Raw genomic sequence first — 14,529 nt, 5'->3', positions numbered from 1 at the left:
CATGGAAACAAATGATAATGAAAACACAACTGTTCAAAATCTGTGGGACACAGAAAAGGCAGTCCTGAGAGGAAAGTATATAGTGATACAAGCCTTCTCAAGAAACAAGAAAGGTCTCAAATACACAGCCTAACCCTACAACTAAAGGAGCTGGAGAAAGAACAGCAAAGAAAGCCTAAACCCAGCAGGAGAAGAGAAATCATAAAGATCAGAGCAGAAATCAATGAAATAGAAACCAAAGAACAACAGAACAAATCAACGAAACTAGGAGCTGGTTCTTTGAAAGAATTAATAAGATTGATAAACCCCTGGCCAGACTTATCAAAAAGAAAAGAGAAAGGACCCAAATTAATAAAATCATGAATGAACGAGGAGAGATCACAACCAACACCAAAGAAATACAAACAATTATAAGAACGTATTATGAGCAACAATATGGCAGCAAATTTGACAAGCTGGAAGAAATGGATGCATTCCAAGAGACACGTAAACTACCAACACTGAACCAGGAAGAAACAGAAAACCTGAACAGACCCATAACCAGTAAGGAGATTGAAGCAGTCATCAAAAATATCCCAACAAACAAGAGCCCAGGGCTAGACGGCTTCTCAGGGGGAATTCTACCAAACATTTAAAGAACAATTAATACTTATTCTCCTGAAACTGTTCCAAAAAGTAGAAATGGAAGGAAAACTTCCAAACTCATTTTATGAGGCCAGCATTACCTTGATCCCAAAACCAGACAAAGACCCCACCAAAAAGGAGAATTACAGACCAATATCCTTGATGAACACAGATGCAAAAATCCTCACCAAAATACTAGCCAATAGGATCCAACAGTATATTAAAAGGATTATTCACCACGACCAAATGGGATTTATTCCAGGGCTACAAGGTTGGTTCAACATCCGCAAATCAATCAATGTGATACAATACATTAACAAAAGAAAGAACAAGAACCATATAATACTCTCAATAGATGCTGAAAAAGCATTTGACAAAGTACAGCATCCTTTCTTGATCAAAACTCTTCAAAGTGTAGGGATAGACGGTTCATACCTCAATATCATCAAAGCCTATGAAAAACCCACAGCGAATATCATTCTCAATGGAGAATAACTGAGAGCTTTTCTGCTAAGGCCAAGAACACAGCAGGGCTGTCCATTATCACCACTGCTGTCTCAGCAATCAGACAACAAAAAGAAAGTATAGGCATCCAAATCAGCAGAGAAGTCAAACTATCCCTTTTTGCAGATGACATGATACTTTATATGGAAAACCCAAAAGACTCCACTCCAAATCTGCTAGAACTTGTACAGGAATTCAGTAAAGTATCAGGATATAAAATCAATGCACAGAAATCAGTTGCATTTCTATACACCACCACAATACAGAAGAAAGAGAAATTAAGGAGTCAATCCCATTTACAACTGCACCCAAAACAACAAGATACCTAGGAATAAACCTAACCAAAGAGGCAAGAATCTGTACTCAGAAAACTATAAAGTACTCATGAAAGAAATTGAGGAAGACAAAAAGAAACACAAAAATGTTCCATGCTCATGGATTAGAAGAACAAATATTGTGAAAATGTCTATGCCACCTAAAGCAATCTACATGTTTAATGCAATCCCTATTAAAATACCATCAATTTTTTCCAAAGAAATAGAACAAATAATCCTAAAATTTACATGGAACCAGAAAAGACCTTGAATAGCTAGAGGAATGTTGAAAAAGAAAGCCAAAATTGGTGGCATCACAATTCCAGAGTTTAAGCTCTATTACAAAGCTGTCATCATCAAGACAGTACGGCACTGCCACAAAAACAGACACATAGATCAATGGAACAGAATAGAGAATAGAGAGCCCAGAAATAGACCCTCAACTCTATGGTCAACTAATCTTCGACAAAGCAGCAAAGAATGTCCAATGGAAAAAAAGACAGTCTCTTCACCAAATGGTGTTGGGAAAATTGGACAGTCATATGCAGAAAAGTGAAACTGGACCATTTCATTATACCACACATAAAAATAGATTCAAAATGGATGAAAGACCTCAATGTGAGAAATGAATCCATCAAAATCCTTGAGGAGAACATAGGTAGCAACTTCTTTGACCTCAGCCGCAGCAACTTCTTCCTAGAAACATTGCCAAAGGCAAGGGAAGCAAGGGCAAAAATGAACTACTGGGACTTCATCAAGATCCAAAGCTTCTACACGGCAAAGAAAACAGTCAACAAAACCAAGAGACAACTGACAGAATGGGAGAAGATATTTGCAAACGACATATCAGATAAAGGGCTAGTATCCAAAATTATAAAGAATTTACCAAACTCAACACCCAAAGAACTAATAATCTGATCAAGAAACGGGCAGAGGACATGAACAGACATTTCTGCAAAAAAGACATCCAGATGGCCAACAAACACATGAAAAAGTGCTCCATATCACTCAGCATCGGGGAAATACAAATCAAAACCACAATGAGATACCACCTCACATCAGTCAGAATGGCTAAAATTAACAAGTCAGGAAACGACAGATGCTGGCGAGGATGCGGAGAAAGGAGAACCCTCCTACACTGTTGGTGGGAATGCAAGCTGGTGTAGCCACTCTGGAAAACAGCATGGAGGTTCCTCAAAAATTTGAAAATAGAGCTACCCTATGACCTAGCAATCGCACTACTGGATATTTACCCTAAAGATACAAATGTAGTGATCTGAAGGGACACGTGCACCCAAATGTTTATAGCAGCAATGTCCACAATAGCCAAACTATGGAAAGAACCTAGATGTCCATCAACAGATGAATGGATAAATATTTGGTATATATATACAACGGAATACTATGCAGCCATCAAAAGAAATGAAATCTTGCCTTTTGCAACGACGTGGATGGAACTAGAGGGTATTATACTGAGCAAAATAAGTCAATCAGAGAAAGACAATTATCATATGATCTCCCTGATATAAGGAATTTGAGAGGCAACGTGGGGAGTTTGGGGGGTAGGGAAAGAAAAAATAAAACAAGATGGGATCAGGAGGGAGACAAACCGTAAGAGACTCTTGATCTCACAAAACAAACTAAGGGTTGGTTGCTGGGGGGAGGCGGGTATGGAGAGGGTGGTTGGGTTACGGACACTGGAGAGGGTATGTGCTATGGTGAGTGCTGTGAAGTGTGTAAGCCTGAATGATTCACAGACCTGTACCCCTGGGGCAAATAATATATGTTAATTAAAAAAATTAAAATTAAAAAAAAATTTTTAAAAAGAAAAAGAGAAGTCAATATGGCTGTATAGAGAAATAATATTTACTGAGCTTCAACAATGTACCAGGCATGGTATTACTCTCTCCTACATGCATTAGGCAATGTGTTCCAGAATATTTTCTGTGGAAATAGCCCAGAATCATGTGCAAAACGTAGTCCTTTGGGAAACCCTAAGGACAATATACCCACCAATATATCTCCAATATTATGTTTGTATATGGACGATTCTTTGAAGTCCAACAATAAAGAAACTGTTTATATCTCTTTAACTCAGTATATCCCAAAGTGTGGTATATATTTGAATGAGTAATGTATGAGATGATTTTAGAAAGTGCATAAATATAAGTCTTATATTTTAGTGGTTATATATATTTATTTTATAATGCAACTAGCACATCAAACCTATGACTGCACATACGTTGTCCAGGACTCATTCATTCATTCATTCATTTCCCACCCATTTACTGAGGTCCAGTGTTCTAGACACTGAGAATAGAGCAGTAAATAAAATTAAGTTCCTACTCTCAAAAATTTATATTTTATTGGGGAGCAACAAAACCTCAAACAAATAAATATATTGAACAAATATAAATATATGTTCAACAGTAAAAGGTAGAATAAAGAAAAAGTGTTGTGCAGAGGGACAGAATGTTGGGGGTGGGGGGGTTTGGGTACTAGTAGAGATGGTCTGGTCAGGGAAGACCTCCTTGATAAAGTTAACATTTGGGTGGAGACCTACGCGAAGTGAGAATATATTTCTGAAGGAAGGACATTCTAGGCAGAGAGAATACCAAATGCAAACCCCTGAGGTGGGAGTGTGCTTGGTTCCTGGAGAACTAGTCAAAGTTTCAGGGCTGCAGACGAACCCCCTGAAGAATGGTGCTTTTAAAAATTAAGATATAGGGCACGTGGGTGGCTCAGAGGTTCAAGCCTCTGCCTTCAGCTCAGGTCATGGTCTCAGGGTCCTAAGATCGAGCACCGCATTGGGCTCTCTGCTTGGCAGGGAGCCTGTTTCCCCCCTCTCTCTCTGCCTGCCTCTCTGCCCACTTGTGATCTCTGTCTCTGTGTCAAATAAATAAAATCTTTAAAAAAAATTAAGATATAATGAAAATACCACAGTATCCACCCTTTTAAAGTAAACATATAAAGTTGTCGCATTTTTTTTTTGAAGTGATGATTTGGTACTGGTTCTGACCAGGATAGAGTAACAAGGACCAGATCTGTCTTCTCGCCTGAAACAACCAAAAATCAGACAAAATAACAGACATTCATAAAACATTCCACCCAACAATGGCTGAATACCCATTCTTTTTGTGTGCACATGGAACATCTAGCCAGAGAGACCAAATCTTGGGTCGTAAAACAAGACTCAATGAGTTTTAAATAACTTAAATAACATACTGTATGTTCTCTGACATAATGAAAATAAAATAGAAACCAATGACAGAAGGATCTCTGGAAAATTCCTAAATATATTTGAATACTAAATGTTTCCAAATAACCTATGGGTCAAAGATGATCTCAAAAGGGAAATTAGAAAGTATTATGAACTGAATGGAAATGAAGACATAGTGTATTAGAATAGCTTGAATGCTGCTAAAGAAGTAGTTGGGGGAATTTAGCACCAAATGAATATCTTGGAAAAGAAGAAATGTTCCAGTCAATGACCTCAGCTTCCATTTTAAAAAGTTAGAGAAGAACAAATTAATTCCAAAATAGACAGACAAAAGGAAATAATGCAGGTAAGAGTAGAAATCAATGAAACCAAATGGGAAAAGTCAAAGGACTCAAGAGCTGGTTTTCTTGTGAAAATCAATGATGTTGCTTCATCTCTAGCTTGCCTGATTAGGGAAAAGGGGAACACACAAATAACAATATCAGGAATAAGAAAGGCAACATCACTATGAACTCTACTGTTATTAAGAAAATAATAAGAGGGGCGCCTGGGTTGCTCAGTGGGTTAAGCCTCTGCCTTCGGCTCGGGTCATGATCTCAGGGTCCTGGGATTGAGTCCCACGTCAGGCTTTCTGCTCGGCAAGGGAGCCTGCTTCTTCCTCTCTCTCTCTCTCTGCCTGCATCTGCCTACTTGTGATCTCTGTCTGTCAAATAAAAATAAATAAAAATTTTTAAAAAAAGAAAATAATAAGAGAATATCATGAACAACTTTATGTCAGTAAATTTGGTAACTTTGATGAACTGAACAACTTTTTGAAGGATACAAACTACCAAAACTCACTGAAAAAGAAACAGACAACCTGAATGGCCATAGATTTATTAAAGGAATTGAATTTGAAGGTAAAAATCTTCTGACAAAGAAAACTCCAACCTCAGATGTCCTCATAGGTGAATTCTACTAAACATTTAAGAAAGAAATAGTACCGGGGCGCCTGGGTGGCTCAGCGGGTTGGGCCGCTGCCTTCGGCTTAGGTCATGATCTCAGGGTTCTGGGATCGAGCCCCGCATCGGGCTCTCTGCTCGGCAGGGAGCCTGCTTCCTCCTCTCTCTCTGCCTGTCTCTCTGCCTGCTTGTGATCTCTGTCTGTCAAATAAATAAATAAAATCTTTAAAAAAAAAAAAAAAAAAAAAAAGAAAGAAAGAAATAGTACCAATTTTATTCAAACTCTTCCAGAAAACTGAAGAAGAGAGCATACTTCTCAATTCATTCTATAAAGCCAGTATTACTCAGACATAACAAGAAAACTACAGACCAGGATAACTCTCAAGAACATAGATGCAAAAATTCTAAACAAAATTTTAACAAATAAAAGCCCACAATATGTAAAAGGGTAATACATTATGGCCAGGTGGGATTTATCCCAGGGATACAATGTTGGTTTAACATTAGAAAAATTAATGTGATTTTCCATATTGACATACTAAAAAAGAAACACCATCTGAGTATGTCAGCAGACACACAAGAAGCATTTGACAAAAGCCAACATCTACACCTCATAAAAATTCTCAGCAAACTAGAAATAGAAACGAACTTCCCCAACCTGATAAAGGGAATGTATAAAAAACCTACAGCTAACATCATACTTAGTGCTGAAAGACTGAAAAGGAAAGATCCCCTTAAGATCAAGAGCAAGACAAGTATGTTTTTAGTCAGTGAAATAAAGCAAGAAAAAGAATCACAAGCCATCCAGATCGGAAAGAAGTAAAACTATCTTTACTCACAGACGTGACCATCTTTGCAGAAAATCCAAAGGCATCTACAAGATCCACTAGAATAAGTGAGTTTAGTAAGGTTGCAAGTTACAGTTAACATACAAAATGCTCCTGTATTTCTACATATCAGCAAAAAACAATTCCAAACTGAAATGAAGGGGCTCCCAGATGGCTCAGTTGTTAAGCATCTGCCTTTGGCTCAGGTCATGATCCCCGGGTCCTGGGATCGAGCCCCACATTGGGCTCCCTGCTCTGTGGGATGCCTGCTTCTCTCTCTCCTACTCCCCCTGCTTGTATACCCTCTCTCACTGTGTCTCTGTCAAATAAATAAATAAAATCTTTAAAAAAAAACTAAAATGAAAAACCAATATCATTTGTAATACAGACTGTATATATAAATCTGACAAAATACATAGAGACCTACGCAGGCAAATCTGCAAGAACAACTGATGAGAGAATTAGAGAAGACCTAAAAATATGGAGAAATACCGTATTCATGGGTTGGAGGGCTCAACATTTTTAGGATGTCAATTCTTCTCAAATCTATAAATCTATATAGATTTAACACAATCTCAGTCTAAAATCTAAAATTTTTGAATTTAACTGATTCTAAAATTCATATGGAAATGCAAAGGACCTAGATGGGCTAAAGCAACATTGAAAAAGAACAAAATTAGGGATTTAATGGGATGTGCATTTAGGACTTATTATAAGGCTACAGTTATCAAGACAGTGTGGTATTGATGCTAAGAGAGTCAGATCAAACAGAATATATGAGCAACTAATTTTCATCAAAGGAGCAAAGGCAATTCAGTGGAGAAAGGACAACCTTTTCAACAAATAGTGCTGGAACAATTGCATCTCCATATACAAACAACCAAACCAAACAAAACAAAACTAAACTAAACCTTGTGCCATATCTCACACTACATACAAAAATTAACTCGGGGTGGATCATAACCAAATACAGAGCCTAAAGCCATTAGACAGCTAGAAGAAAACACAGGGGAAAAACTTTGTGACCTTGGGTTGGGCAAATATTTTAGACCCGACACCAAAAGCACAGTCCATAAAAGAACAAACTGATAAATGGGACCTCCTCAAAAGTAAAAACTCTAGTCTTTGAAAGACACTGTTAAGAGAACGAAAAACATGGCCCCACACTGGAAGCAAACACCTGCGAATCACATAGCTGACAGTGGACTTGTATCCCAGTGGCTTTCCAAGCTCCCCTCCTACAATGACTGTCTATCCTGAACGGCTCTGTTTAAGAGACTCAGAGAGTGAGGATCTGGAGCAGAGGTTCTCTACTTTGGCATCACCTGGAGAGCTTGTTAAAACACAGACTGCTGGCCTCCACCCTCTGAGCTTCAGAATCAGCAGAGCCCGGGGGGTTTTCATTTCTGATAAGCTTCCCGGTAATACTTAGGTGCTGGCCTGGATACCACAACTGGAGAACCGTTCATCTAAACCAACTTAGACTAAACTAGAAACAAAGTCAGATGCAAGATTTTCCCTCCAAGCAAAAATAAACTATGCTCACTAAAGAATAATTTATACCCCCCCGCCTTTTTTTTTATTAGCCGGAGACATCTGTAAATGCTAATCAGCGCTTCTGATCAGCAAGCAATAACAAACATGACATCACTGAGCTGGCATGAGGCTAGCTTTGCCTCTTTGTTGAATACACATTTTGGTTTCCACAAAGCTGTTCAGAATTCACCCTGGAAAACATACACAGCCTTATACCAACCATGTCACAATGACAACATGAGAGAAGCCATCTGGCCCCAGTGAAGCTCATCACCTTCCCCTGACCCTCTGCCTCCTCCCCAAGCCACCCCTCGCCCCATGCAGGACTGCCATTGGGGTCTCACCATCCAGGATGGCCCACTGATTGTCAATCTCTGTGTGTTTCAGGTAGGAGTCTTCAATGGTGGGGTCGTAGTCAGGCACAAAGATCTTCTGGAAAAACTGGATGGTGAGGGCACTCTTGCCCACACCCCCATCTCCCACCACCACCAGCTTGTACGTGGGGAGGTTGTCACTGGGGACGGCACTGGTTGCCATGTTTCTAGTAGGTCAGACCTGGGGAAGCAAGACATGCGTAATGAGGCCTGGGCCTTTTTCCTTCCTGACCTCAGAAAGTACCAAATACTCCCAACTGTATATTGATTCAATCATTTATTGAATACCAACCATGTGCCATACCTGGTCTTGGGGACACATACTACTAGATGCCCTAAAGTCTTTAACAAGCATAGCCAAAGCCATATCAAAGAAGCATTTCCACCATTAAAGTCTGCCCTATTCTGTACAGGTAACCATGTGGGTGCTAATCTGAGCAGGGATGGCACCTTTTACATCAACTCTGGTCAGGGGACTGCTGTGTTCAGAAGGCTTTGAGGTTGCCTGAGCTAAGGGAAGGTTGGCCATGACAGCCTTGCTAACCAGAGGAGTTCAGGATCTCTGTGCCCCAGCCCCTCAGAATTTAGTGATTGTGGCTCCTCTCCGTCAGTCTCCTTGCCCTTTGTCATGCAGACAGTTGTGCTGGAATCTCTTGACAACTGGTCAACCCCTGTGTTAGCTGGGCAGGAGGAAGAGGAGGAGCAGGGCTAAGTTTTGTTTTAATGATGCTGAGTCCTGCTAAGGCAGTGGTTCTCAACTGGGGGCAATTCTGCCCCTCAGGAACATCTGCAACATCTGGAGATGATTCCGGTTGTTAAAACCGAGTGGGTGTTACTGGCATCCAGTCAATGGGCCAAGGCTGTGGTTCCACAGCCTATGAAGCATAGCGCATCCCCCAAAACAAAGAATTGTCCATCCTAAGATGTCAATGAGTTAAGGTGACTAGGCAAGGAGACAGAAATGTGGGGCCAGGATTCTAAAGAATAATTGAGCCCGAATAGATAATGACTGGTTATGAAGAGGTAACAGTAGAGAAGGGAAAAGTGATCTTTGGAAGCAGCATCATGAAGTGACAAGGAGGAGAGGGAGGCAGGGAGTGTGGAAGGAGCACTTGGCCCAGGGACCTGGGCTACTAACTGTGGACCCCACCAGGGGGCCAGGGAGAACAATGCCTCCTCCTGGGTAGCAGGAGCACTGACCTCATGCCAAGGGCGTGCAAGCTGGATCCTGCCTCACGGTACCAGGAAAGAAAAAGCTCTGCACAATCCGGAAGGCAGACAGGCATGGCGTAGGCATGATGGGGGCACTTAAGTGTGCAGACTGGGTGTCCCACGTGCTTCGCTGCTGCTTGGGAAGGCTGCGCCAAGCCATGCTTTTCTGACCCATCAGATGAAAGGGCTGGATTTTTCAGTTATGTGCAACCCTAAAAGAGTCCTCAGTTCTAGATAGCAACAAAAGGGTGTTAGACACAAATGTGGGATATGTGGCCATGCTGATTTGCATGAGGTTACAGGAGAGAGGCATTGCAAAACGCTCTGTAGTTACTGAAGCTTGATGTTGACATTTAGGATTTCCCTGCAGTGCGAGGAAGTATAGGCGCTTTTATACACTGCGGATGAGCATGTAAATCTGTCCTGACCGGACTGAGAATACACTCGCATAAATATACCAAAATTTAAAATGACATACCCTCGCTCGAAGCTGTAGGGTATATGATGATTTATTCTAGGAAATAATCAGACAAGTGTATAAAGATGTGAAGAACGGGGGAAAATGGAAATCACTTAAATGTTGGGGGGGAGTTAAAGAAAAATTTATCTACACAATGCAATACTGTGCAGCCATTATAAAGGATGATAGTCCCTGACCTAGGAACATTAATATATTATGCATGAAAAGAGCCCCAAACAGGCTGTGAAACCACAAGTACATATGATTGCATTTCCATGAATGAATCTGTATGTCTAGATGTGGTTCTAGGCACAGAGAGGACTGGCAGATTTGGGGGCACTCTCTCAATTTTTCTCAACACTTGCTACAGTAAGCTAATATTGTATATGTAACCCCAGGAAAGTTTAACAATATTAAAATATTCCCACGAATGGGAATAAAAGGCACAGCACAGGGAACATAGGCAATGGTACTATAACAGCACTGCATGGTGACAGATGGCTACATTTGTGGTGAGCCAAGCATAGAGTTGATGAATCACTATGTTGTACCCCTGAAACTAATATAACATTGTGTGTCAACTATCTTCAAGTAAAAAAATTAATTAATGTTCCCACTAGATGAATGTTCTGGCTACCTGAAAATGTAGGACTCCATGTCCTTCAGGTGAGGATTTGAGCTCCGTAAGTGCAAGAAACTAGGCCCAGGGGCCGGCTGCAGCCCCAGCATCTGGTACCCAGTCTCCCTAAGTAGGGTAAAGGTGGGGACAAGTTGAGGCTTTGGCAACTGAGCTTTCCCACATGACAAGAGATGGAGGTCCAAAGGGGCCACAGGGCAGCTGGAAGGAAACAGAAATGGGGAGAGGAAAGCAAGGTCCAACTCCCTCTTTCCGCCTCTCAGGTCAGGGGAGCAAAGTGTCAGTCTCTCCTTACCCACCATCTTGGCTGAGGGTGGACAGTGACACTGGGCCAGTGTGAGCATATTTGCCTGTGAAAGAGGCTGTTTTTAAAGCTCCCTTCCATTCTCTGCTAGCAGTGACATGAATAAAAAATACTCAGTGGGTGGGAAGATATCAAGAAGGGAAATTATTTCTCTTGATTTTCTTCTCAAAATAAAACAAGGTAAGAAATCTTCACTAGTAAGTATGATAGAGGACATGAACTGAATCTCTGAATTGGTACAGACCACCCACAGCAGAGCCACCTGTGACCTGCTTGTCAAACAAGGCAGCTGGCAGGAAATGGTCAAATGAGGGGTTCCTTCCTTTCAGAGAGTTCTGCACTCAGGGGTTGAGCTCCTGAGAGACCACAGGCAGCCAACTCGGGGCTCCCTCCCAACTAAGACTCAATGGAAGCAGGTTAGAAAGCACAGTCAGCACAAAAATTGGACCAGATCCCTCACAGTAAAAAGCCCTTTAGTGCTGCCCAAGGCTGATGGGCCAAGTTCCGGCTCCTTCACTGGACATTCAAGGCTGTCACGGGTCACCAATGCTGACCTCTCCAGTAGTGGCTATACCATAGCCTCTCATACTCTATTCGCTCTCCCAACCAGCTTTATGTTTGCCCAGTGTACCCTGGGGTCATACTGAGTCCTCTGCAGACCCTTAGGGCCCCCTCTTCACAGGTCAGCCCTGGGCCCAGTAATCACATCCTATGGGAGGCATGTCCTTCTACTCTGCACCCTGCAGTTACTGGTGCAGAGGCCACCAGTGCCCTTGAAACTGTCTATATTTAATGTGCACAGAAGGGCAGGGGATGGCATTTTGCCCCTGTCTCTATTACCAAAGCTGGGCAGAGCATTAGCAAAGGGCAAAAAAGCTAGCTGAAGGCATTTCTGAAACAGTGCCAGACCACCTACTAGCCATAGCATTGGCCCTGACCATGGAGAGGGTTAAGGGGCAAACCTCCCAGCCAGCAGTTAGGACCATCTCCCTCCTTCTACCAAGTCAGACCAGTCACACAGAAAAGCCCTTCTGGAAGCAAGTGTGGGCCTACGAAGGAAAGAAGGTGTTGCAGGGGTAAAAGAAGGGGTCCAGAACTGGCCCCTCCCCCAGTTCATAAAGGCTCTTCTCCTGATGGACATAGAGTTCCAGGCTTTCAGCCTCCCCGCAAATAATCCCTGACTAAACAATGTCTTTGTAAGTGGGGAGGGCAGTCAAAATGTACCACACTCCTACAAAATAGGCTGGACTCAAGTGGTAAAGAGAAAAATTTTTTTCAGTCACCACAGGCTATGACGAAAGACACCACAGGATAAAAAGTTGGTTGGTGGTTAAAGAGCAAACTGCTTACATTCACAAGAACCCACCTCCTCTCTAGACTATTCAACTAGAAGATCAGAGATCTTTCTAGATCTTTTTAGAGATCATTCTAGAATGTCAGTTCTTTACTTTTTGGGGGTTCTGGATGGCCCCTTTGAGGTGGGAGGGTGTTATAAGGTGGATCAAGGGTCTCTAAAGTTCCCCCACCAGTTTTTGATGCTGGATACTCTTCTATGGACCAGGTAAGTAACACTGTTGGGCAAGTTACATTCACAGCCTCAGTTTCCTCTTTGTAAGACGGGATTGGTTAGAAAATTATACTTTGCAGGATTGCTCTAAGCATGAAATTAAAATGTATGAAATGTGTTCAGCTTAGAGAAGGTGCTCCAGTGTTTGCTCTTGGTCTTGTTTACTTTGTTCCCTGGAGAGACTCCCTCCCTCCCAATCTCCCTTCCTCCACTCACAGGCTCCCCCATGAGAAGTCCCGCTGCCATCTCAGCTCCATGGCAAGCCTGTGTGGGATCGTCAACCATCATTTAGAATGTTGTTTCCATGGGAAATGGCTCCGAGTTTGGAGGCAGCCCCCTCCACTCAGAAACCAACATTTGGAACAGCAGCCACTAGGTGGGGCATTGGCGGCTGAGTGCTGGTTCCCATGGCAACCACGGCTCCCAGAGCCCCTCCCAGTCCATCGGCAGCTCAAATTCGCACATATGCTGGAAACTTTTTCCTCAAAGGCAGCATTGCTGCTTGAGCAATTTTAATAACACATATTCAAGCACTTTGGGCATCTTTAACCAGAGAAATAAGCTTTTTTTGGCAGCTGTCTTTTACTCCCTCTTTCTCAGGGTTAGCACCATCTTACAAGGTGTGAAGTTGTTTCCTGAAGGGCCGATTGGTCTCCCCAAGCAGCTCTACCACGACAGGACAGGAGCCACATCTCATTCCCTTGCCTTTCGCAGAACCAGGCAGGGCCAACACATGGGAGCTCAGGGTCTATTCATTGACTGCTAGATATGCCCCAGAGCATCCTTCTCCCCAGCCAGCCCTCCCTTGGGCCAAGAAGCAGGAGGTGATGCTCCTAGGAGGTGGGGGGCTGGGTGGACAGATGAGCCCAGAAAAACCTCTTCACCTAGCAATTTTCAAAGTATGCTGGGAGAGTTCCGAGTCCTCCTGGGGACAGTCTTGTGCAAAACCTCCCTTGGTTCTCCAGTCTGGGTGGAGGGAGTGACATTAATAGCCTGTGACTGCAGTCAGGCAGCTCGAGGTCCAGTCGTGTTTCCAACATGGACTCCTTGTGTGACCTGGAACAAGTTTCTTAACTTCCAGGACCCTGCTTCCCTATCTATAAATCAGGAGAACAGGACGCTCAAGAATGTGTGAGGTGCTGGTGAAAAAAAACTGCAAAGCCCCAGCAAAGGCATATTTGCACTGACAGGCAATGTAATTGGGCCCCTGGTCTCCCTCCAGCCAGGTCAACCCCAGTGATTTGGACCACTTACTGGCCCCATCGACAGCCCTAAGAGCACCTGTACCGCAGAGGTCTGGTGGAGGACCCATTAGAGGAATCCATATTAATGCCTGGGACAACAGAGGGCTCCAGCCCCCAAAACAGCAGTGCCCAGTGGCTGTGACTCCTTACCAAATCTGTTGCCTTCTCCCAGAGTCCCAGGTTCTAGGGCTTCTACAGAGCTTGTTTCCCAAAAGAATAGCCCCAAACACTGCCCATTTTTGTAAGCAGACCCATAAAAAAGAAATAGCTTTGGCTGCAGATATTGTCAAGAGGTCTGTAGGGTCCCTGGCCCCTCCATGTACCCTTTCCCCACAACAGGTGCACTTCCAAAGCAGTGTCAGATGGTCCTGGCCAGAAGAACTGGGGCCCAGGAGAGGCTCCATGGCAGTAACCTTCCCCACCATGTAGTGACCGTCTGCAGGGGATTAGCTGGACAATAAAGGTCACGCTGGGAACCATCACACCACACTGCCTTAAATTCTTCGGATGATTAGTTTTACAGCATCACACAGCTTTTCTTTGATGGTCACTGTGATTTCTCTAACCCACTGGGCACTCTTCATCCTTGTTGGTTGCTTCCCTGGCCCTGACTATAGGACCACAGATTCTTGAAGCTGGGGCAGTGGCCAACCCAGAGCCTCACCCAAAGACACTGCTAACTTTATTGAAAGTTTAGTTTTCACAGCTTTTTGCTTCTCTACTTCTCTACTAATTATTTTAAAGATTCCCTCCATCCCCTCAGTT

The 14,529-nt window shown here is 42.8% G+C and overlaps 1 protein-coding gene across 1 annotated transcript in view; it reads right to left on the bottom strand.

Moving 5' to 3' along the window:
* LOC111155011 (muscle RAS oncogene homolog) overlaps positions 1-14,529 on the bottom strand; it is a 63,510-nt gene that overhangs the window by 29,921 nt on the left and 19,060 nt on the right. The window contains exon 2 of the mRNA XM_022515004.1: positions 8,311-8,521. Coding sequence (XP_022370712.1) covers positions 8,311-8,503 — 193 coding nt within the window. The 5' untranslated portion in view covers positions 8,504-8,521. The remainder of the gene's footprint in view (positions 1-8,310; positions 8,522-14,529) is intronic.

Source organism: Enhydra lutris, unplaced genomic scaffold (assembly GCF_002288905.1).
Source record: "Enhydra lutris kenyoni isolate GAN:26980312 unplaced genomic scaffold, ASM228890v2 scaffoldscaffold39, whole genome shotgun sequence".
Classification (NCBI taxonomy): domain Eukaryota; kingdom Metazoa; phylum Chordata; class Mammalia; order Carnivora; family Mustelidae; genus Enhydra; species Enhydra lutris.
Note: the sequence above shows the minus strand (reverse complement) of the source record. Positions and strands in the feature narration are given on the sequence as shown.